This window comes from Macrosteles quadrilineatus, unplaced genomic scaffold (genome assembly GCF_028750875.1).
Source record: "Macrosteles quadrilineatus isolate MER2022 unplaced genomic scaffold, UCM_ALF_1.0 Scaffold_3__2_contigs__length_128488019, whole genome shotgun sequence".
In the NCBI taxonomy this organism is placed as follows: Eukaryota; Metazoa; Arthropoda; class Insecta; order Hemiptera; family Cicadellidae; genus Macrosteles; species Macrosteles quadrilineatus.
The window spans coordinates 26,401,540-26,428,120 of NW_026542596.1; the positions used below are offsets into that span (position 1 = coordinate 26,401,540).

The window sequence follows — 26,581 nt, forward strand, 5'->3', positions numbered from 1 at the left end:
TTTTACATACATTTCATAAAGAATCGCTAGCTGATTCTTGGACTGATCAAGGTTCATATCGTCATACGGGTAACACTCTGAATTCAAATAAAGTTTTACATTTGAAACGTCACATATATCAAATTCGCTGACATTTTTTTTGATATTGTTTGATCTGTCCGTTTGAAATGCTAATACAACATATCGTGGTTTTTCCAACTGAGTTGATGTTTTTACATTCCATGTCTGTCTATTTGATTGTGGTAATAAAGGATATTCATAAAGCTCCCATGTTCTAAAATTGATGAAAATTGATTGATTTTTTTCAATAACTTTGAGTAAAGATAGTTTTTCTTGATCTGATGGGAATACGTAGGGAACTCTCCATTGAATTTTCTTGATGTTAATGTCCATCGTTGGCTCGATACTTGTACTTGTACCTGCAGCTCCTGTTTCAGTCTTAACCTCACCAAGCATAGCATTTAGGTCAGTTCTTGATCTTATAAGTATAAGTTCCTGTTTAACGTTTAATATAATTTTATTATAATCCTCAGCGAACCCAATTAAAATCTTAAGAGGAATGCAGACATTAAAATAGAAAGTACCTTTATTTGTACTGTCTTCTTTGAGAGTCAATAAACTACCTTTTTCACTCGTCCAGCCTGCATTAGTTAACATTTTAATGTCACTATCATTAAAAGACAGATAACCTTTCATTGTACTTGTAATTCCAACGTTTTTCACCCTATCTATTTCAACTCCACCGATTTCGTATCGTATTTCATCAAATAAATAAGCATATCCGTTATTAATGAATTTTGTATTTGTTGATTTAACCACCCCCTCGATGTAGAGAGTACTGTTGCAGGGATACGTATAGATATCTTGATGTTGGATTGGTATTCTAATTTCATCATTATTGTTGAATGAAGAATTAGCATATGGTTGATGTGCGTGTACTTCTATTTTATTTATCGATTCGTCAAAGTAAATTTGCTCTCTTACTTGTAATATACTACCAGCCATGTTTAATTTTTAAGCCTAATGATACTAAAAAGTCTCTATTACTCTTAGAAAGAGAACCTCTCTTCACGGTGTCCGGTGTAGAAATGTTCACGGTTTTCAAATACGGTATGTTCTTAACTGGGGTGAAGATCATAGGCATGATTACAAACGTTTAAGATGTAATGTTACTGTGATGGTTTCTTCACGGAAATTGATAGGTTTACCATTTTGATCAGTTATTTTAAGGGATATGTTATCAATCGTCCTTGTGTTGATTGGAAGATAGATTATATTGGCGGGAGTTTCAACTATTTTAAATCCTGGTGGAACAGTGGGAAAGAATGTATGTATCACATGACTTGGATTACTATTTACAAACGAAGACGTAATTATATTACACTCCACGTTTATAGTATTGACTTTTAAGACGTTTACCGTTCCATCCGACACATGAGTGAAAAACTTGTTTAATTTTCTATTTTTGAAACCTAATAAAGGACCTATTGAGTCTGAAGGAGTGAAGTCGATGTCTTTGGAACACTTTATCTCACTTTTTAACGTATTATTGTTTGGTTGAATTGTTATCAGTACATCATGATTAATGGGATACGCATTTTTGTATGATAAGCTAGTATCGATGTCAGTTTCTGTTTCACCTCTCTTATCTCCAAGAACCTTTCGTAAATACTTTTGCAAATCTTTAACTTCATATGATCCAGTAGGTATTTCTATACCCACCTCTTCATTTTTATCGGTAAGATAATAAAACATATTACACCCTTCCTCAACATTTGGAATTGAATTAAATGTTTCAAAATTGATGAACCCTAACACGTAATCTCGATCATTTTCTAGTTCAATTTTGGGGAATATTTCACAGCTTAAGAGTGAACTATTTCCCGAAATTACAAATAGGTGAGACATGTTGCTTGTACGATGGTCAAATAATGACTGAGATAGTTATTGGAGAATATTTTAATTACAATCAGACAGAAATTTCAAACACAACTGTCCACATATTTCAGTGTTAAAATTTTGATCCCTAACATAGTTATACAAAATAATACAGTTTTTTAAATAATGTATAACTTCCATTGGTGGTTTGAGGTTCCCAAAACTGTCGTAATACTTTGCATGTGATCCATCTTTACGTAAAGCGACCCAATGAGTCCCGGGCCCATCATCATCGTCTAAGTTTATGATTATCGCTTCTTTATTCCATGGATGCAAAGGCAGTTTATCCTTAGAGAATACTCCTCTAAAGTAAGGTATTTTCAATCGTTTAGCATACCTTTCCAAATCCAGATTGGTTAGTGCGTTTGATCTAAAAAAATACCCATCCCTTGTTTGTATGGTCTCAAATACAATCCTTTTCCTGTTTTAATCTTAACGTCACTTACATTTTCCTTTCTTGCTCTGTTAACTTCGTTTATGGCTTTATACACTGAGGTAGCTCCGCCGGCCAGACTTCCGATGGCAGACAGTCCGGCAAATAATGGCAACAGGAACGGTAACGCTCCTCCAGATTTGGGTATGGGTATGATTCTAGGTTTTTTTATTTGATCCTTTTTACCACCCCTCATCGCATTTCTTGCAGCTTTCAACGCTGCAGGAACCAATACCTTAAGTTCTTTGCTTTTACTCTTTTTAAGTTCGTTTTTAGCCGCCAGTATAGCATCCTTGAGGTGTTTCTTCTGTGTATTTCCATTCTTACTGTCATGTTTCGGACTCCTTTTCTGCCTTTTCTTTGTAACACTTTCTGACTTCGATTTCTTCATACCAGCACCGAGTTTAAGTTTTGCTTTCATAGCGTTCGTTACTAAAAAAGCGTTTACCTTTTCACCGAGTTTAGCGTCCGGAGCCGATACTCTCGTCCACGCCCTATCGGCCAGCAGCCTGTCAGCTTTGTGTCTACTCGTTAAATCCTTGTTCTGAGCGTATGCTATATCGTGTTCCTTGCAGTAACTATCAAGTGGATTGATCCCTTTGTCGCCCCTTGCCAGACGTTTCTCCAATTTAGTACCAGCCCCACAAAATTGGTATCCACCCAACAGATGTGCCTCAAAAGGTAGGTTATCAATAAGCTTATTAATTAGACCTCCACCTCGTTTGAAGCTCAGAACCATACTGATGACCAGTCCTACTTGCTATTCAACTTACCTACCCTATCCCAAAAGTCGTCTTTATCATCATCTTCTGTTGATTTACTTTCTTTCAAGGTTTTTATTTCAGACCTAAGATAAGCTAAGTCATTTATCATTGCACTCATGACATCTGATATGGGCTTACCTTCTCTATTTCGGGACCTTGCAGTCAACGAAGAAGCTGGATAAAAAACCTTAAGCTTTTCATCAATACGTGACATATCAGAGTTTATCCTGTTTTTGAAAGCATCTAATTGTTTACGAGTCACAGGTGAATTTTCATTCTCGCTCGCTTTGACAACCAATTGAATATTATACTTTTTTAAATCTATGACACCATTCATATCAGGTTTAATATAATCCTTTATCATTTCCCTCAGTACCACTTCAACTAAAGTTGTATTGTTGCTTCGTACTGTTTCATCTACATATTCTTTGTTTGCAACATCATGTCTTTCAATTGGCTTTTTGACATTTGTTATTATTGAATTATTGATATTTACTTCACTTTTGTCATCAATGTATAAATACTTCTGCATGAGTGTTCTTGCCTGACCTAAAGTAATGGGAGAATAATTATTTATGGCTTCATTTATATTAATTATAAACTTTTTAAAGTTTAATTCTCCTTTTTCTGGTTTAATGAAGGATTCCACCGTCTTGCTAATTATTTGATTTACCCTAACTAATTCTTTATCTAGATAAAGTTTATTTATTGCATCAGAGTCATCGGTTGGATCTTTTTCAATTTTAAAAAAGCTCAATCGTTTATTCTTCATATTAATTTCATCATTGATACCAAAAGTCACACATTTTAAATTAATCTGTGAATTAACATAATTTTCGATGTATTGTTTAGAAACTACATCCGTTAACTCGGTAGGATCTCCAATATTGTTAATTCTCATTCTTTTAGCATTAAAATTGCCATTTTCATACATTAAAGTATTGCTTTTGAAATAATCGAGAGATATTGCATCTTTTCCATCTACAGGGTTTGATATATTTTTAATATTATGATTTTCGCAATCAATAATAAATTTCTTTCTATCAAACTTAATAGTATCTCGTAGTTCTTTGTCCATACTATTTTGAAAGTACCTCTTATTAACAACATCCATGTCTGATTCAGGATCATTGACATTAACAATTTTTCTCTTTCTTAAATTAACTTGTTTATCCTCTAACAATAGACATTTTGATGAAATATAATTTAAAGTAACGGCATCACTAGAATCGACAGCTTCCCCTACGTTTGTTAACCTTTTGTTTTCAATATTAAAATTTTGTTTATCAGTTAGCTTGAAACCTATTCCTGAAGGTCCTACTACAACGTTTTCTTTGGAAGTAAAACCTATATAACCTCCAAACTTGTCGATACTTGGTTTCATCGTCTTGAAAGTCAAACATCAAATGATGCTATTCTCTTATTTTGATTGATATAACTATGTTTTTATTCATGACGTAATATTTAATTGTGTATAAATATATATTTATATCAGATAAATGAAAGGGAGATAAATTAATCTGAAACAAGGTAGGTAATAAATAACACTGAACACAGATTGTATGTCAAAATAATTTATATTTATTTACAAACATATCAAAATTACAAATATACATAACAAATGTCAAATATAATTGTTACACTTACAAAATTATGAAAAAAAATCTATGTATTAATTTGAAGATTCAATGGTTACAGTAATTAAAAACATAAACAATCAAACTAAATAGATAAGTTAAGTTTACAGTTTTTTTCATTACAGTCATAATACTTTCTATTATTCCACTATTTACATAAATTTACTGTAAAGCTCAAATTACTTGATTTATTTGTAACTAGATAATGTCCCTTCTTACAATGACAGACACATGATTGTCAACAATTATTTCCTCTAATTTACAGTCCGGATCATCGTGATCTTCGGAACCACCGTTTAAGACCCAACACACCCTAGCAACCTTTATTAGGACAAGATCTGCGATGTGACTACAGTAATTAATGCTGAACGGCTCGTTTCCATGATTTATTAGGTTAACCCTGACTACGTCTGTATGGTTGGAGTCAATAGACGCTGGAGAGTCTAAAACTGTCACCCCGAAAGTTTCCGCTTGCCATGCTACCGGTCGAATTTGTCCTTCATAACCTTCAGGTATTCTAATTTTTATACCCGCAGATATGGTTTTTCTTTCTCCAGGATTTAAGGTTATAGTGTAAATACAGGAAGGGAAAAATGCGTGCAGAGGTATAGCAACCCGACCCATGTTCTCGTATTCAGGCATATTAAGGAAGCCCTCGTCAACAGAAAGTTGTTCGTACCTGACCGGTACAGTTTCCAAAAAAACATTATCTGAAAAGTAAAAAACTAAATTAACTTACATACAAATCTAACAAATAATTTGAGCTTAACAAGAATCATTGGTCATTTTAGCTTTTTTTGCAATCAGTTCTTTGTGTAAATCAATTTTCCTTTTTTTATTCTCAATTAGTTTGTAATGGCCATATGCCATGGTATGGATATTATCATTTAATACAAATCTTTTATCATCATGAGACGATAACGCTAGTTTTCGTACTTTCGTTGTGTATACATCATGTTTCCTACTCCTAATTATATTCATTTCTTTGTACTGGTTTTGATTACAAAACAAAGCTCTCTCGTAGTCCTGAAAAGTTATTTCATTTTTAACAACACTTTTCTTTACACCCTTAGCACGTTTCTTACAATCATAATTCTTACTAAGAGTAGTATATAGCTTTGTCCTAAGACCAATGAATTTCTTTAGGGGAACTGATAAAGTTTCATCTTTCATAACACCAAGTCTTTTCTTATTATCGAGAGAGAAACAAGCGTGTGTTATTGGGTACTCACTAGTGTCAAAGTAATGTATATTCTCCTTGATTTGCTCATATACGTCAACTGAGTTTACATTTATAAGGTAACTATCCGTATCTGTATATAATAGTTCTACATTTCCTTGACCAAATACACGAGGAAAAATATCATAAAAATATCTATACATTACGATTTTGCTTAGTTCAAGAATAGCCATACCTACTGCAATGGGTTTGTTAAAATTTACTTTAGTTTTATTTAGATGAACTGCTATCAGTTTTTCTGTAAATATAGTTCTATCACGAAAATTAGGCTTAGCAATAAGCTTATCGAGCCTTTTAGTGCTACAAACTATTTCCATATTCATTCTGTTTCTTACGTTTTCCATACATTTGCCATAAACCGAATTGTTCATGAGTTTGAAAAACTCCTTTTCAAACTCATTTTGCGCATTTTTTCTAAATGTTGTGTTTTTTTCGATGTATCCATACAACCACTTAGACTGAACAAATTTCATACCTCTATGGATTTTAACCAAAACCAATCCATGCTCTACGGCCTGTTTTAACGCTTGGCTGTGAATTATGTAATTACGTTTAGGTTCTAAAGTTGTTAACAATTTTGAATGTTTACTACCTGGTGGTACTTTTCTTTGGGCGCAAAATGGTAAGTCGTTGTGTTGTTCATGTAGATGTGCCGGATAATCTAGATCTACCTCAAGTATAAACCCTACTTCATCATTTTCACCAATATCATTAATTTTATTTTTTACTTCATCAATTTCAACAGGGGTTAACCATTTAAAGTCCTTTAACGGTAAACTTTCTCCCATTGCAGCCCCATAAAGGTTATTTATATCTAGGAATAATATAAAGTTTGAATTATCAACTGTCCAGAGTCCCTGATCCATAGGTTTGACACCAGGTTGTGATTCCGAGTCAAGATTTGTTTCTGAAACTAAATACTTATTTGATGCCTCGCAGTAACGTTTAGTGCACATAGAAATACCACCACGAATACCAGCTTCTATGAACATGTACTGTTCATAGCTTGTTAACAAATCGATTTCAACTTTAGTCAATTTAAGACACGCGTCGAACGAAAGGCCAGGAGCTGTGAAATACCAACCTGGGTCCAAACCATAATTGGATTTACAAACTTTTCGGAAATTTTCAAATACATCGCTTAATAGTAACACATCAGTCTTAAGGTAGATATCAGAAAATTCTCCTAAGGTTTGACAGTTAAATTTGTTCCAAACCTCAACAGCCCTATTATAATCTTCTACAGCAACTTCTGACTTATTTAGAGAGCTGTAAAACTGATCAATAGAAGGCAAGCTAGTCTCATTAAATTTTTCCCAGCCATCTATGTATTCGTAGGGAAAACAGCCTTTTTTTGTAACAATATTAAGTTTATCATAACCGAAATAAGAAAGTGTTTCATTGAATTGATTTTTGTCAAGATTTTTGACTAGTTCATCAAGACTTCTAGACATAAATTTGTACGAATCAAGAAAACGAATTTCAAATCTAGCAGCAACTTTCTTTGATAAAGAGATATACCGTTCTTCTGTATTAGGGATTACCTTTATTTCCATTTCATCATAATCGAGACTTTTAATAATAAAATGGAGGTCATAATTTGACATATTGTGCAAGACTACGGGCAAAAAGTGTGGATTTTGATATGACAAGTTACAATTTGAATGACTTGCACCTCTAAATTTCCCTGTATTAGGGTCGTGATCTCTAACCCTTAAATTATCAGCAGTAAACTGTTCTTCACATATGTGACAGCAAGATGAACGTTCAAACATGTCCACTTCTTCATCCGTTAACTCCATAGGCAACTTATTTTTGTACGTCTCGTACACTTTAAGAGCTTCATCTCTGATCTTTTGGCAAAATACCTTCACAGCATTTTCTCCGCGAAAAAGGACTGGTTCTGATTTTTCACCATTACTTGAAACAACATAATAACAAAAACTTGATGGGTAGTGCTTTTGATAGTCAACAGTTGAAGAGGTAGATTGATTTTGCGTAGCATGTTTAGTTTTGCAGGTGTGGGAGTTCTTACAATTCGGTCTTTTACAGTTCAAACAGCATTGATTCAAATTTTTACAGTTGACTCGGAAACAGTTAATACAACATTCATTGGGATTTTTACAGGTAAAAGAATTGCAATTATTACATGGACTTTTTTGTATTAATATACTTTCAAAATCAGCATATACAATGTACGGGACTTGTTGTTGGTGTTTGAAATTTTTAAATTTAAGTTTACAATTATCTTCATTAGGCATTTCTACAGCAACAGGTTCATGATTGTTACATAGCTGTTTATGTACATCGAAGGTAGGTTTATCATTAAAATGGATTAAACATGATTTACAAACAAATTTTCTTCCGTTGTGGTTAGAGGTTTGCGCGCTTACTAATTTATCAAAGTTTTTAATCCACACATAGTGAGATGTTGTTTCATTTTTCAATAGTAATAAATCACGGTGATCATCTTTTTCTTGTTTTGTTACTTTAATAGGATATACAATATATTCCTCACTATTGTGTTTCTTTTCTATTCCAAATATATTTATAGACATATTGTTTATCTGTTCAAATTTAGGTATTGACTTAAGTTTTACAGGATAGTTAATACAGTCCCAGTCATACGCTGCATTCATTTCTGCATTATCAATATAATTGCGGACTCTTTGTGGATTACGAGGTACATTTTTCGCCCATATACTATACTTGAAGCAATAATCATCCTGATTCTTTACATTTACAACAGCTTTCTTGTTTGCAATGAAAGCTGGTAAGGATATATGTTTACATCCTCTTAATGGATAGTATTTATTAATTCTTAGTTCCAGCCCTATAATACTCTTTAGACTCCATCCTGAACCTTTACCTTGGTGTTCTGATTGTTCTGTTAAAAGTTTATCAAAAGCGTTTTTACAATACGTGTTTAGATCTGTACCTAGTAGTATGGGCTCGTTTGCAGTCTTAAATGACAGTTCTTTGATTTCATCTTCTTCTCCTTCAGTTCTTGCATAGATACATTTTAAAATAATATTACATTTCAGAGTTTTCGACTTAAGAAGGTGTTCTTGAATTTTTGAAATAATCAAAGGTTTCGTGTGATATTTTAAAAAATTACCTATATCGATGTATCCTTCACCATTTGTTAAGTAATAGGTTTTAAGCCTACATTTTGCAGCAGACTCGGTCTCAATAATTGGCAAATAGCCCAATGTATTTTTTAAATGAGTGTTACTTGCAGGGTGATTGTCAGATTCTCTGTACCACGTATTACATGGTTTACAAAATTTGAGTTTAATCGTTGCAAGATAGTTTTGCATCGTTAACAGATTACAATAGAATAGTAATTTATATTTGACAATGATATGGAGTATTTCTTATTCAAATTATAAAATGTATTTTTCTATAATTGGCTAGTCCCTACGATGAATTGTACTATAGTAATTGATGGTTTTTCACTATCTCTTACTATTGATGATCTTCGAGCGCAGCTCAGCCAGGCGTCTGGTTTGAGCCAACGTGAGGTCTGCCGCAGCGGAGATTATTGTCACTGCCCCAGCATACTCCCCAAACCTGGCCTGGAGCGATGTGAGCTTCACACAATACGGCAGCCGTACTCTGTATGTTTGGTCATCCCTCCGTTCAAACTTAAACAAACATGTAAAATAAAATTAATTTATAATATTTTTTAAACGTGTGTTAAAATAAATTAAGTGCTGTTATCTTCTGTACCTTATCTAGAAATATATCAAAGTTCAGTTATAGGTTTAGTCATAAGTTTAATTTATAGGTAAAAAAATAATTAATCAACCTAAACATTAATTAACAAAGAAAATAATGATGAACATGAAACGATAAATTAAAGCCTTCTTGTTCCATACAATGACAATTTAGTTTTTTGGGCAATCATTTTTGAAATAATCATAATTCAAAATGTAGATATAAAAATAGAAATTGACATTGATAATTTAATTCATAAGTATGATTATTTAATTTAGGGTATTATTACTTGCAAATAAGTTTAATATACAGTGTATTTATCAGATAGTGATATAACATATCATCACTATTGAATCTTAGGTGAATTTGGTTGAAAACATTTTAAAGATATAAAGTATAACGTTTATAAATCTAAAGTTTTTTATCAATAATATTTTTATTTTTTTCCTACCTGAACATTAGGTTGAGGGAACACTGCCTTCAAGATAATGTAGAGGTCTTCAAGACTCTCCAGGCCTGATCCCTCGACGATGGAAACGTCCCAGGTGGAGGGTGTGGTCAGCGCGTTGGAGGAAGACATGATGATAATGATTTTGTGTGCGCGAATTATATATCTATATATATACTGATAAGATATGACGTCTTTGACCTTAACCTCCACACGTGGTATTTACGTTATCAGTCGGAAGTCATTAAACACACACGCTGCAACGCTGCACTTTGTAATGGTTACGCAAATTATTATGTTTTGATAAACTAATGCTGCATCCATGATAATCCCTATCAAGAGTTTTTGCACGCCACGATAAGCCTTGCATCATCAAGGATAATTATCAGCTCAGTGCTAAATATTTATTTAAATATACAAACAGTAGTTTTATGATATAAATGAATTTCAGATATAAATGTACAAATATCCTTATTAAACAAATTGTTTTCATGGTAAACAACGTCATCGTTAAATGACATGCCATAAAAGCGCTTTTAAGTCCACCATAAGTGTTTTTAAATTAATTTATTAAGATATTATTATTTATCCATTATTTCTTACATAAGGCTAACAATTTAACATTCTATTTACTCCACACATTTGGAAAACTATCTACACTCAACACTAAATGGCAGAAGCGAGAAGCGTTTGTCAGTCAAACGTTACCACCTTAAAAATCGAGTTTTAAATAAAAATATTTATAATACATCTTGTCGTACGCCCGACATCAGGTAACAAACACCCTTCCAAACCGACACACCTCCGACACCTTTCCCGTGTGCCAGCCTCCGCGGTGCCAGCTCTCTCAACCGTCCACCCCGACACGCCGACGGAAACTTTCGACACCGTGTGCCAGCTCTCTCACCGTGCCAGCTCTCTCACCCATGTACGTTCTCCCCGTGCCAGTTCTCTCAGCCGTTTAATAACACGGTGGTGCTAGCTCTCTCATTTTTACCCTACTCATTTCACATTGCAATTATATACTATACAGATGGCTCAAAAAAGATGACGTAATAATACATGCGACCATTACAACTATCTGCTATACCTACACTCAATTAACAAAACAAAGTTTAGAAAATAAATATATGATAAATATCACAGCAAGTGGCAATAAAGACTAGTTAACATGCAGGAACAATAATACTATAAATATTAACGAAATAACAGGATAATTAACAGGATTTTAAGGTTTTTTATGCTAACACATATTCGTATTACTTATATGGTTGCCAATGAATTATCAATAAAATATTTATCTGATTGTTAATTTATGACGTACTGTTCAACCTCTGCAATATTTTTTTTGTTTTATTTCAAAACACCCCAATAATCGTTAAACAAATAAAATATCTACCCTCTAGACGCAAAATTTATTTGCAAGCCTGAGTTTAACGACCCGCCCTTAATAAACATGTCCATTCTGCGTATATTATTTTGTTTATTAGCAAAAATGGTGGTGTAGTTAGCTTAACTACACCAATACCACGTTATTTCAACAAAATATTTACCACTGAACATTTAACAATTTATTCCGATGCAAAACTATGTGTTTCGTTTATATAAACGCTTCCTTAACACTTTACATTTTCAGAGCCAAAATTGTGGATGACAAGTCAATTGAAAATTACAACGTTTAAAAAAGGTTTAATGTGTAGTAAAACTAATTTTGTGTATTTAGAACGGTCACTGAAGAAGCCAAAAGTGATGATTTCATTATTAGCTTGTGACATTCTTGGTGGTATCTTTTACTCAATAAATCAACGTTTTTGTCTCAGTTTTCAGGCGTATTACAATTATTAAGATGCCCCAATATGCTTCATTTTGGGTTCCCAGGTGTAATTGTGATACCAACTAAATAGTACACAGTTTTTCTTATGATATTTTTTCCTGGTACAACCCAATTTTAATAGGGTTATTAATGTATACATTTAAGTATGGTCTCGGAGGTTGATGAAGCGAAAACTGCCGCCATTTTGTATTGGGTTGAAATAGGGACCTCTTAATTTTCGCCAATATTATTTAAAACTAATGGCCTTCGTGCGGTTGCCACTTGATTGAGCTTTCCGGGGAAAGCTGCACGTACGATGCTGATCTAGAAAATATTTATTAAATACAACATACAACTAAAATCGTCTACAAAAACCAACTAAAGCAGCAACCAACTACGTTTATAGTTTGTAACTCCAGTTGAAGTAATGTGTGCGCTCTACTCTCGGCTAATAGCGACTTAAGACAAACAGCTCTTTAGAAACATATTGTTCTATGTTCCTGGTATAGTTTTACACTTGGTTGAATGATAATAAATAACCGGTATAATAAATAGGTACTCCACATACCGTTCAGATGCATGACTTACAATGTTCCGTAGCTGAACCTTAAGGATGGTTTTTTATATTCTTTACGACAAAGGAGGGTTGCGACCTCTTTCACCCTTGAAACTGACGGTTCAAATGGGCCACGTGACATAAGGGAGTACAAAGATATTACTATGTAACGTTAAGAAAATAAAAAATATTCGTCGTTTATAATATGTTAAAATATATATATTGTTTATTGACAAAGCACACCTGCTCCCATAATTTTGTACTCAGAGCCTTGACAGGTCTCGAGCACAAACAATGATATTTCAGTAAATTTACATTGTACAAGGCAACAACTACAGTCATCACTCACCCCCTCCCTCTCTCTCTGTTGCAGGTGAGTTGGTGTCTCTTGACTGGTCTGTGTACGGTGAGGGTGAGTTTCTGTTGATGTTCTGTGTACCACCCTTCACCCTTCCCTCGAACAATACACCACTGTTGCCGCTCAACTTCACCGTTTATCTTTCGCTATTTCAGCTCTGGGTTGAATTTTGGAAGTGTATTCGTATAATTTAGTTTTGGTATCGCCACACACAGCATCTATACAGGGCGAACAACTTAATCGTACCACCTTTGGTATCTCAGAAACTATTATAGAGAAATAATTATTTGCAGAACTTCAACTATTTTTTATGACGTAAAAATAATAATTCCACTTATTTTTACGCGATGTAGAACTTGGTGGTATAATGTTTCGTATTTCAAACCTCCAAAGTGTTAAAGTTTTGCTTATAGGTTTGTCTTAAGCTTGCAAACTGGATGAGGAGAGTTTCGAAGTTACTGTATCGCAGTATTAGTATTTCCTTGTACACTCTACAAATTTAGCATGCAGCAATTTTAAGTTCTTTTCTTTAAATATGTGTGCACTAGGTTATTTATTTCTATACAACCCGCGCAATCTAGTTAGAAACACAGCAAGTTCTAACTATGGTTGGTTAGAAATTATTAAATTAAAAGAGGACAATGTGTCAGCATAATTTAAAAGGGGAGTAAAAAAATATATCCATAGCGCTTAAAGTAAGAATACAAAGAAACCTAAATAACCATACACCTTCCCAAAATTTAACCATATACCTAACCTAAACCAATAAAACGTGGTTTAAGGTGGTTCGTTTTCCCAATAATTGTTTTGACCTTATTTACAGTCAATCCGAAAATTTTCGGAAACAGAAATAAACCCAAATCCGCTTTTTATTGTTACAATGTATAGACTGAACAACGAACAACTTTCCAGACCAAGTGGCTAACATATTACTGTATAGTAAAGTAATCCTGGCTTTGCCAAACCCGTTTTTCGTTTTATCCTCCTCTGTTCACCAAACAACGTGAAACACGGTTCAGCTTTTAATCGATTTTACAATCTTTAGCTTGTCTTAGTTAATTCGTTTGATTCTACAAACCTCTTTGCTTTAGGTGTCATTGTTTACTTATTGCAATAATAATACAACCACCAACTCAATATTTACCCTTTTACATCGGTGTGACATAAAATGGCAAACAGTGACTGGCAAAAATTATTTGAGCATGTAACAGATTTAAATCCTTATGTAAAAGAGATCAAAATCCAGTGCTCGTATGAAGGGTTACGAAAGTCTAGTGGCTATTTTTCTTAGTCTTTTTAACTTAACTATCAACATTAATGGAAAATGAGGAAAAAGGTAATTTTAATTGACTCTTCATTTTTGGGACATGTAGGCTACCCTTTTTCTTAGTGTGTTGTTTATACTTCTAAACCTTTATTTCAAGAAAATTTATGCTAAAACGCAATTTGCACCATTCACTTATTGTTGCACGTTTTGATTCGATACAAATTCAATTCATGATGTTTTTGAAATTAATTTCACTCCCTTTGTTAAACCCAAACAATACACTATTAATGCGAATTGTGGAACATTTTAACGGTGTAAATGATTTTATTAATCGCTTGGAAAGTAATTGCTGGAAAGGATTATACAGGGGTATGCGGAGGATTATTAAATTTCCATTTTACCCTTTCGATTATCGTTTTAATTTAGGTTCTAAGCGGAAGCAATTTGACTTAAACTAATTTCAGATAAGGTTTGTGGGTTTGACAACGACGGGTACGGAGAGGTACACCGGTGTTAAATTAATTTCTGTTATTGATTCTCTTTGTATAAGCTAAATTTAATCCTGTCATAAACTCGAGACCATTATTCATTCAGAGTAATAATAGTCTTTAAAATTTTTGTTTCCATTACACAGCCAAATTTATCATGATTTTTTCCATCAGTTATAAAAGATTAGCATGATTAGAAATGTGGTAACTTTAAAGTAAACCAGAATTATGGGGAAAATTTAGATTTTATCAATTTATCAACGTATTCAGTATTTGTAGATAGTTTTATAGTCTAGTTCATATTTACTGTATTTATTAATTAAAATAATACAGTATAAATTACGTCCAATAAATTGTGGAATTGTTCGATTGCAGTGTTCAAATGTAAGTTGAAACAATATATTTGTTTATAAATGAAAAATCTCAGATATTGAATGTATCTCCTTGAAATTTGAAATACTGCTTCCGTGAGAAATGTTTTAATCATTAAGTAAATGACCCATGGACTTACGTGTCCTTGCAAACCTTTTGGCTTGAAATCTTAGTATTTGCTAAATTTAAACAAAGAAATGTAAAGTTGCATTTAAAAAACATGTTTATTCTTCTAGCTGTAACTGAGACGAGCTGCAGGCTTGAGCCTATAAAATAACCTTGTTGGGACTTACTGATGGCGTCAGTCCCAATTATGTTATTTTAAACTAAAGGTATATATGTTTTTATCCATCCATACAAACCACATATTTTTTTGAAGGAAGTGTTTAAGAAATAGAAACGTTGACATAACACAAATTGCGTACTGTTAAGTTTAACCGAATAAAAACGTTTAATTTTTGTTCCCCTAGCCTCACACTATAACACATGACAGTTTAATCTTGTAAAATAACATAATTAGGGCGTACTTATGGCGATGGCTATGTTGTTCATTGTCTTCATAACCTATGTCTTTTATGTCTTTACGACTTTCTCTCGAATAAATAATAAAAGTTGTACTAGAAAGAAACGTGGATATAAAACGAGTTTTTAGCTTGATTTTGTTTTAATAACAGCAAACCTATAGCTTTGAAACGTAAAAAGTGAAACCGGCGTGGTGGTGGTCTCAAGTTGAGATGTATTGATGGGTTGAATGAGGGCCCCTCATTAGCTCTCCAGCTCCAGGCCTCGGCCCACGCTTGTGTTTACATCCACTTTCATTCATTTTACACCTCCTCCAACCCATTTTACGTTTTATCTTGTCTTATTTTACCACATTCATTATTTACAAGTTGTAATTAAAATTATCGCACGCAAACTTTTTGGTTGATTAAAAGTGTGATTTTTTTAAAAACCGTGTGTGCTATTTATCAACTACTGCTATGTTATCATGATAAGAAAATAAATATGTTTTCACGATGTCGGATCTAAGATGTGATCTCTTCTGTAGATGATAAAGTTTTTAAAACATGACTATACGGGTACACAAATTCAGCCGAAGTAGGGAAAGCACAGAAAACCCATATTGGGTGTAGACATTACAAAAACATCTCACGCCGTAAAACGCCTCAAAATCTGTTTTATACTTATCGTGATGGAAAATTACCGCAATAATTCCACAAACAATAACAGGTTGGTAAAGTTTATTATGTTGTGGATATTGCAAAGAAATTAGGTGCCCAATATTTTCAACATACATAATATAGAAGTTAGTTTTGTAAACTACAAAGGAAGGCCTACACAAAATACTGCAAAAAGGGTTTCGACAATATTATTTTGTTCTAATTTATTATTGTTTCATATGTTAAAAAATATATTAATTGTTCTTGACCCTTCATGGTTTGAATGGACAGTGTTTGAAATCACACTTAATCAAACAAAAATAGAATATGGACTCGTATCATTATTTTGACAATGTGTTTGATTTTGTGCTGAAGTCATTTATTTAGTATGAAACAATCGTGGAAATCTACCTTTTTCATTGACTTTATTAATTTATTGTTGATTAGTTCCTTTTCAGTATAGGAACCATCTATACATACGGGACTAGGAAGGATATGGCTTTATAGGTATGAAGGTATTTTGTAAAAACACACAATGGACTGAAATACAATATTGTTCATTGGGTTGTATAGTATTTTCACACTTTCTTGAGATGAACAATCTTTGAACGTATAAGTTTTGTTAGATGTTATTAAGCTTTTAGGATGAAGGGGAGCTTCCTTTAGTCTTGATCTTGATTTGATTCTTTGTTGGATTGGACGAAAGAAACTAAGTAGCCTACTTAAAATACCTAAAAACATCACAATCAACGCCGAGTGCACATTGTTTGTGTACGAAACGTTTTGCATAAATAAAATAAATGCAACCATTTTACGTCTGTGCAACATAAAACAATTACGTTAAAAAAACTTTTTTGTAAGAGGTGGCGGGAGCTCTTATAAGCGAGATAAATTGTAAATGTGATTTAAATATTTTCCAGTAAAGGCAACTCTTTATTTAAGTTAGCAGAGTTGTGGAATCTCATTATACTCAACACCAGTCTACTTGCAGCTGCAAGTGTTTGCTTTTTACTTACATTAGTTGTAAATACAGTATGCTTTAACTTATTCTCTTCTAGTTAAACATTTCGCTTACAGATCATGAACGTTGTTTTTTTTTATGGCTGTGGAGTTATAAAGTTGAATGTGTATGTTTTAATTCAAAAGGAAAAGTTACCAATTTTAACTAAATATGCTTTTAATGTCGTATCGTTATAATTAAAAGGCTGTTGGCATGGAGTTGGTTGGTATCGAATATATAATACGTGTATTTAACTAGTAAGCTTCAGTGGAGATAGTATGCAAATACAGAGGAAGTTATCTTCATACAAGATTTTATTTAGACTTAGTGACCTACGTAAGGTTAAGTTGAGATCAGAACCATCGGGTCAGGCTATTATATTAAAAGCCATCAGTTTCGAGGGTTTAAATTTTAAGACTCCAAATCAAAGTCCTATTATCTAACCACTACCTAAGCCGCGCCCAATGTTTTAAAGATTTATTTTAATTTGTTTACTATAATTATAGAAGTGTATCCTCTTAACCAAAAATCAGTTGTCAGGTACTGTATGCGAAAACATTTATAATCCGATATTATTTTTAGCTTCGAGTGAAGGCAGTTCTCAAATAAGGGACAGTTCTTCTCACATATGCTATCTATCATACTTTTATTTTCAGATAATAACCTTCAGCAAAAAGTTAGCTCCGAACCTCCGAACTAATAGGCCAATCTTACACATAAAATCCATTGGCAGGATTTAACCCCAGGCTTACAGAACAGGAATTGTGTGATCTAATCACTAAACTCACTCAATAGTTTTTAGTGTCTATTTTTTTACAATAATTACACATACATTCTACATTTTAAGCATGTCCATGTTCTGATAGAGTATAAACGTACTGATAAATTGTACAATATAACCCAAAATAGTGGTTTATTTAGTTGGAAAACTCGGTGGTTGGCAACGCAGGATCGCCGTCATTCAAATAACAGCAGTAGACTCGCTTTGTCTGGCAAACAATGTAGTCTGTTGTAAAGCAGAGTTGGAATCGAAGAACCGCCCAGCATTTCCTACTTCAATGTCTCTTACAATATCGCCCAAACCCTCCGATATCGCCGTAAATCTACTCACACCTTAGCATTCCGAACTTACTTTGGAAAGAAGTAGTCTATATATTTGCATTGATTGGATTTGTTACTTGATTTTAGTTCGTATTAATCATAAACGAGAGGTCGTCCAGTGGTCGAAACTCGACCAAAAATATGTAATGTACTCACTTATCTATTTTCACCCCACACTGTAAATAAAACATGTGATTGGAGTTTCCTCCATTTGTTTTGATTTTCTGTTTATATTTCGTTGTTATTTCGTAACCAGCATAGCAACGCATAAGATCCATGTTAATTTTTTCAAATTTTTAAACTCATTTTTTGTGCTTATCTTTGAGCCTATTTAAATTTATAAAGGGATTCTGCACACCTACAGGAAAATAGCTTTCCAACGGTATGCGTAGATTTTCCCTACGATGCACACGAGCTGAGAAAAAAGGTTTTAAAGAAACATGCTTGCCTATTAATATATAGACGAGAGGTCGTCCAGTGGTCGAAACTCGACCAAAAATATGTAATGTACTCACTTATCTATTTTCACCCCACACTGTAAATAAAACATGTGATTGGAGTTTCCTCCATTTGTTTTGATTTTCTGTTTATATTTCGTTGTTATTTCGTAACCAGCATAGCAACGCATAAGATCCATGTTAATTTTTTCAAATTTTTAAACTCATTTTTTGTGCTTATCTTTGAGCCTATTTAAATTTATAAAGGGATTCTGCACACCTACAGGAAAATAGCTTTCCAACGGTATGCGTAGATTTTCCCTACGATTCACACGAGCTGAGAAAAAAGGTTTTAAAGAAACATGCTTGCCTATTAATATATAGATAGATAGATGTTGAGCTTTATTGACACTCGAGATTAAGTTTCATGTAGGACCACCCCCTTAGAGGTCAGAATAAAGATAAACTTAAGAGTCGAATAGTGGTTTTAGGGGAAGAGATTCTACCCCCTCAACCTCACCTCGCCTAATTTTGAAACAACAGCCGACAGCTGATATATATTTCGAATATAAAATATTGGTGGTGAAACCTAGAACACCTTCCTCTTAAACCGCTTAGTTTTGTGATTGAACTGTATTAACTGTGTATAACAGTGTGTATGACTACCTAACCTAGGCTTAACCTAGGCTAATTTTAGCGAATTTCCCATATAGGGAATAAGCTATTACCGTAGTACTCATGTTAAGACCTGGTCCCGGGACCGATTTGCTTTTTCGTTTTGAGGCACCCAGAGGCCAAAAATACCATCCGTTAAAATTCATATATATAAAACTATAAATTCATGATTAAAAACTAAGTACCCTTTTTAAAACTCATTTTATTGGACAACGACTAGTTTCAACACTAATGTCATAGTCATATTCAAAAAATTGTTAATTTAAAATTACCATGTTATTCTTATATAGAATAAGTAAACTGATGTAGTTTGCTCATTTATGAACATATTTTGATCAAATTTGGAATAATTTATTTCTTACTTAACTACTTAGCATTTTACAAATAAATAAAAAAAAACACTTTTACCCTCCCTGTGGCAGCAAACCTAAGTACTTGTTAAACTAATTCAATTTAAGTAGGGAATAAATGTGATATTTTAAAGGAGACATTTTAGTGTAAATCCAATCAAGCAAATGGAAATTCGCTTAGTCTGCAGGTTTGCTGCGGTGAGGGCGAATATAATGTAAGTTTAAGTAATTACTGTAAGACTATAATCCTTTGAAGTAAGTTATCTATTAAAATCTATTACTGGATTATTTGCTTAATTTGGTGAGTTGGTGGCTCATTAAGTGTTAGCGCAACGGTCCACAACTCCAAGGCAGTGATGCCATGAGTCCTCACCCCAACACCATCTAAATTTCATCACTACGCCAGGGATGATCCTTGCCTTGTATCGTCTCATCCCTTGCTTTGCTAGATGTTTCGTACACGCCAAAAAAACTGCAATCGGACCAATCCGAGGTGAAAAAGGTTGCAACCTTAAACAAATCACCTTTGTATGTGTAAACTATCTCTCCTTCAGCAGGCAATCAGCAATCATTTCATTATTTTATTTTATCAGACTTTTTGAAAAGAAATGTAATCGGTGTGCTTATAACCATTTCATGATTTTTATAGCCGTTAGAACACAGAATGTTGACTATACGAATATACCTGTCTGAATCTAGTTGGTTCCAGCTGCAGTGTGCGGATCTGCCAGTACATGTAGTTCACCATTGTTGGACGGTTCAGTATTGTACAGTTGTAAAGCTCCGGTGGTCCTGAAAAAGTCAATCCCTCTTTACTGTCCCCAATATCTCCGAACCTTACCTCCCTTGAACCTAAACTCAAACTCGGGTAAAACTGCTTTATATATTTGTACTAATGGATAAATGTACTTCAGTTAGAAATACACTTTAAACTAGGTGAAAATTTCAGCTAATCTACTTGGTACTTGGTGCTATTTGTAATATTATCTGTATAGTTTTAGGTTCATTTGTGTAATTGATTTTTTTATTAGTATTGAAATAAACCTATTAACTTTTATCGACATCGTCCTTATTATAAAATGAGACAAATTTTTACTTTAGTTCTCATGTAGCTGGGCTCATTGCTCATGTAATAGACTCAAATACTCAATGCGACAGCCTTTCTATCAGGACAATTATAAAGGTTTATAAAGGTTTAGGAATATTATTGGGGCTGTAGAATGCGTCTCGCGAGCTTAAACTATACATTGCAAACTTGATATTGTTCTGAAGACAAGCTAAGATTGTTATCCCTTGTAAAAGCCTCCAACTCTTCTCACTCCAAAATAAAAACGTTTACAGTAAAAATTTTGTTACAGGTAAGCAAAGAGGCTGCATTGAAGAAAAATTTAAAATAATATAGTTGGTTAGGTTTTTTTGTCCATCAAAATTTTTTTGTAAATGAGCTAATACTAATAACTATTCAAACCAGTAAACTTTAGTCATAGATATCATAGCATTATTCATAAACTAAGGTACTGGTAGGTATCGTGCCATCAACACTAGTTTGATATAGTTTTTGTTCCCACGAGTGTCATAGGCACATTGGCGCATTGCAGTTTTAATATTTAGACCAAAGCCGCTATTGCACTATCACAGTTCAATGTCACATATCCATTAACAAATCTCTCTGATGGTAGGAATAATAGTGTAATATGCTTAACATAACACAAGTGTATGGTCATAACGCGTGTCTGTGATCATTATTTCCCTCGAAGAGAACATGTAATGGTTGGAGATTGTGTCAGAAATTTCAGTAGACATTAGTCGCGGGAAGTTGATTAAAAATAGATTTATTAACCAGATATTTTAATTCAATTGACCAAATAAGAGGTAATAGAGGAAGTATACCATGGCTGCATAGTGATAGTATCGATCGATAGATGCCAGTTTGTTTCAGCAACGATTTAGTTTTTTAAAGTGAAAAATTACTACGTACAATAAATAAAAACCTACAGGTTATGTGCTAGTGCTAGGGCAAACAATCTCGATGCAGTGGATTACATGTTTTACAATAATTATATTTTGATTTTAAAGTTTATTTCCCTTCCCTCTTGGCTATCTTAGAGATAATGTTAACCCCAGTATGTTATATTATTTCTCAACGGTATGAAGCATTATGTTTTCAAAGCATACGTTCAAAGCAAACAACATAATACTTCAAAGTTAAATAGCAGTCAAAGGATAAGACTATTCTCAAAAGTGTTTGCTAACTATATTTTCATTCCAACGCTTAAATTCTAAGAATGAACTTTTTTGTGTATTGAAAAGTTGGATTTCGGTGTAAGCAAGCTGGGCCAGTGCTGCAATATCCAGCCACTTTGGAAACAAGCAAACTTCGCCACCGACAAACCCCTGCTTATGTATACTGTTTTTTGAAACTTGTTCCATATCGCTAAGTGATGGTAATATTATTCAATAAGTTGGAATTCCAGAAATTGCACAGCTGTTCGCAAGTGGTCGTATTATCGAGCGTATTACATTTTTCTATAACATAAAATGTAAACAGTTTTTAACGTTGTTTTAGTTGTTGATTCAATTGGGGAGGTTATCTTCAACATAGTGTTAAACGAATCTAAATTCACACTGTGACTTTAATTAGACTAGGTTATATGTTTCATTAGATGTGTTGATTAAATACATGCTAGTTTGAGTCTGACATTTTCAGATTTAAAAAAATCCATTGTACATAGGGAACATAGTGATCCCCATCAGTCTTTATAAGGATCTTGAGTAGGAATTGGCTGGTCTCAATGGTAAATCATTAAATTGTAATTTATTTTTTCCCCAATAATCGTTTGAATCGTCTGAACCATATGTGTGTCAATGTCTTCGTAAAAGCGTATACTGTATTCGTATGTAAAATATGTTTATAATTTACCCAAAAAGAAACGCTGTTAATTGCTCCTGTAATCTGTTCATTCACATCGCTGTAGATTACGATTTGTAACATTTATTTTTAAATATATTCAATAAAGTAGTTACATTCAGCATTATACTAGCTTGAGATTAAGTACCCACAAGAAAAATAGCCCATATCGTATTTAATACTGATTTCCCATGCATTTTTTTAAGCTTTTAACATGATGTCAATAATGTTATCTTCTAAAGAAAACACGGAAAAAACGGCGATCGATTAAAATCCACAGACCCCGATTGAAGGGCGTTAAAATATTAACAACCGGCCATGCAGTACATTAAACTATTCTTTATGATTCCAAAGGTATAAAAATGTTAATATATGTTTAAACATGTTTTCCTTAATGCCCACTAACTCCTTTAACTGGTCAAAATACAAGTTGTTATACTCTTTTACGCTAGGTTTTACATTTAGAACCTCTGTAGAGCAAGTAGAATCCATCTGTTTAGTTTTATTTAGTTTACGTTAGGTAAAAAGTCGAGTGTAACTTAAAAGTCTGCTTAGTTCTTCTAGATCTTTCTAGATGTTTGTATGTAAATTTCATTTATTATGGTTTCCATTTAATTATCTATTTTATTTATTATAGTCTATTTGGTGTAATTGTGACCCAAATTTATGAGGAACAAAAGAGTTATTTTTAAGTTATTTTACGCTTATTTATATTACACTAAACCTTATTCAACGAAATAGGCCTATTCAATAATCTTATTGTTATATTAATATTCCACCACAGTTTAAAATATCATTACTCATTGTCTGTAGTATGACAAAACTCTCATCATTGGGCGATTCATCCCCAAAGTTACAAGGTTCCAACTGTATGATAGAAGAGAGGGTTGGAAATATAAACTACTTTGGCCTAGTCTAACGTAACTGCCGATTTGTCTCCACTGTAAAAATAATCTGCAGGGATAAAGTTCACTTTTCCGCGAGATAAAGTGTTTTCAACTTTGTCGGCAGGAAGAATTGTATATTGCTGTGGGAGTTATAAGTTTATCCTCATAATGTGCTTTTTAAATTCGTATGAATGTGTTCACTAGTTATGAAGTATGAATACTAGACGTTCAGTCTAAAAATAATAATGTACCGGTAATGCTTTTGAATGGTAATTTGTTTAATACTTTCTTCAAATTCATATACAATTTTACCCTACACGTTTAGATTTAAAGACTATTTAATAAGCCTATCAAACTACATCAATAATTTTAAAACGATCGAATAGAACATACAGTAACTGTAAAACTGTACGACGATTTTAATTTGTAAAATGAAGTAAATTTGGCTAGTTCAGTTTACCTCGTTTTACAACTCAAAATCGTTATATTTCAGATATTTGTTTTCATCTTTTTGATTTTGTTGTAGTCTGATCGGAAATTTTAAATGGCAAATAAAAATATACTTGTCATTATTTTGTTCATAAAATTACCCATATTTTAGTAATTTAAATGTATAAATAAAAAAATACCGCCATTTTGAAATGTTGTATTGTATCAAGATAATTTTTCTTTCTTACCTACATACAAAGTTTCATAACATTCGGTTGGAGCAATCAATACACAAGAATGTTTCATATGAAAAATACAAAATAGCGAATATCTAGTTAAAGAAGCGATAAAAAATGTTATTCTCGATTTTCAATCTAATTTTGTATGTAGTAACTGGTTCTTCATAGCCCGCTACGGATTTTTGTGACACCCTGTATTCCTGCTGGAAAAACTGCCCCAAACGAAAATAATCCATGCAAAGAGCTTTTGTTTCTTATGTCTCTCTATAAATTAAAATAATACCGAAAGTAAAATATGTATTCATTAATTTGTTAAAAGATTCATAGTTAATTATATTTTTCTTCACAAGTTTTTAAATTTTGGATTTACTAAAAATATCAATTAGAGGTGCAGAGCACCTATACAATCACACGCACATACACATTTAATTCTAATTTCTCCAATAAAAGAACTTACCTGTTTAAATATGGCTTGATGAAAACAAGTGACTCACTAAAGTTGTGAGAAGCAGCATAAAACAGCCGGAATTGTAGTGTTTGTCCTCCAGCAAAGCCGTTGGTTTACAATGGTCCTGTATATTTAAACACAACGTCCACCGCCAGCAGTAGCGATGTTTATCATAACATTTGACCTGAGAGGAGTGTGTAGCGGAATGCTTATTACTTGGGGGTTGGCGAGGCACGAGAATGTTGTGTTGTTTACGTTTGCATTTTGTAAGGAATTGTGTAGAGTTCTATGGATGTGTGTAGGGTTGATTATTCATGTCGCTGCTTTTTGTGTGTTTTACCATTTAGTTTTTAATTATTGAACTGTCCAAACCTAATACATTTATAGTAACATTTAATAAAGATATATTTTGAGCTCGCAAACAGCCAATTCAATATTTACATATCAATACATCAAAAACTTAAATTCTTCGTGGAGTAATGAAATATTCGCGGCAATAGCAGCTTTTATTGTCTGAATATTTTAGTTTATACTTAATATTGACCAAGAAATGTTCAATATTTCAATATTTTACCAAAGTTATGACTGACGTGACTTTTATGTCTAGTTTTAGAAATATGAATTATATATATATATATATATATATATATTTTAAGAGGTTGGCGGCCTCTTTTAACCTTGCCCGTCCACATAGACTACAGATCTGTGCGTGGAACGTATCCAGCAAAGCAAGGGGTGAGCCGGTACAGTACAAAGGTGAACTGTACTGATGTAAGTTTGTGGCAGTGACCAGGATCCGAACCCACGACACTACTGCCTTGGGCCCGAAGTCCGCGACGCTACCAACTGAGCCACCGATTCACCAAATTATGTTATGTTATTATGTACGTGAACATTGCTATGACGCACTATTACGAAACGCATGAAGTTTACCAACCCATGATCAAACGCAACTTTTGAAAAGAATATTCATATTTCCCAGCACCCAACAACCTTGTCTTAGAAAACTATCTACTTGATCAAAAAGCTAACGTTTTCCAACTGTGTATACACAGAATATATGCTACAATAATAGTTATTTTGTTCATTTTAAAATTGATCTTAAATCCCAGTAACAGAAAGCTAGCTTCGTAGCAGTGGTGGGAAACCCACTCAATTATGTGTAGCAAGTACCCACATAACCCGACTCCTGCTAAGCATATGTTAAAGAGGAATTTAAATATCCCTGTGCCTCTGGCTGCAGACTCTTGTTTATTAGATTACCTTCTCAACATACGCTCCTTTATAACCCGTCACACTTGCCTCCATGTGGAAAAGTAATTTTACTGAGTGAGGCAGTACGTAACTGAAGTCAAAGGTTAAATGCGATAGAATCTCAATTGTACTTTTTATGCTGTTGTGGTATATTTTTGTCTATTATTAATTTTCACTCCACATTCGCTAGTTAATACCATGTAAAAAATAAATGCGATTTCAATATCAGCAACTAATTAAAGCAGGGTCCTTGCGGGGCAAATGGTTTAGAGGGGGGGGGGGGGGTAAAGTCAGGGGTTTGTCTATATCCATTCATTTCAACGAATTTTGTTTAATATTTTGATAAAACAAAAAAAATATTATTTATTTGTGTTTGATTATGACTATTTATTTTCTTCTATTTTAAAATCACATATTCATTTAATTTGTTCATTTCTTATTTGTGTGAGTTTTACTTTATGGTAAATATAATAATATTAAGTAAACATTTTTACTATGAATTAATTTTATATGTAATATTCCATTCATTTATTATTTTGAGTAGGGTAAACATGTGTTCTCATCTAGTCTTTTAATATGAGTTGTCATGTTAATATTTCGTTAAAATAATTCAGAGGTTGTTATACAGTTAGATCTCGCTATTACAGTAATTTTTGTCA

At 33.1% G+C, this 26,581-nt stretch overlaps 2 protein-coding genes across 15 annotated transcripts in view; one reads left to right on the forward strand and one right to left on the reverse strand.

Annotated features, from left to right (window-relative positions):
- LOC128988473 (peripheral plasma membrane protein CASK) overlaps window positions 1–26,581 on the forward strand; it is a 266,450-nt gene that overhangs the window by 97,608 nt on the left and 142,261 nt on the right. The gene's annotated exons all lie outside the window — the stretch shown is intronic.
- LOC128988474 (uncharacterized) lies at window positions 9,267–10,338 on the reverse strand. The gene is made up of 2 exons (XM_054409803.1): window positions 10,184–10,338; window positions 9,267–9,659 (listed from the first exon to the last, which is right to left on the reverse strand). The coding sequence occupies exons 1-2, from the start codon at window positions 10,310–10,312 to the stop codon at window positions 9,471–9,473; spliced, it is 318 nt and encodes a 105-aa protein (XP_054265778.1). The 5' UTR covers window positions 10,313–10,338; the 3' UTR covers window positions 9,267–9,470.

Coding starts and splice junctions, on each gene's coding strand:
- LOC128988474 (XM_054409803.1), bottom strand. CDS start 10,312: ATGTCTTCCTCCAACGCGCTGACCACACCCTCCACCTGGGACGTTTCC. Junction 9,660..10,183: donor TCCCTCAACCTAATGTTCAG/GTAGGAAAAAAA, acceptor TGTTTGTTTAAG/TTTGAACGGAGGGATGACCA.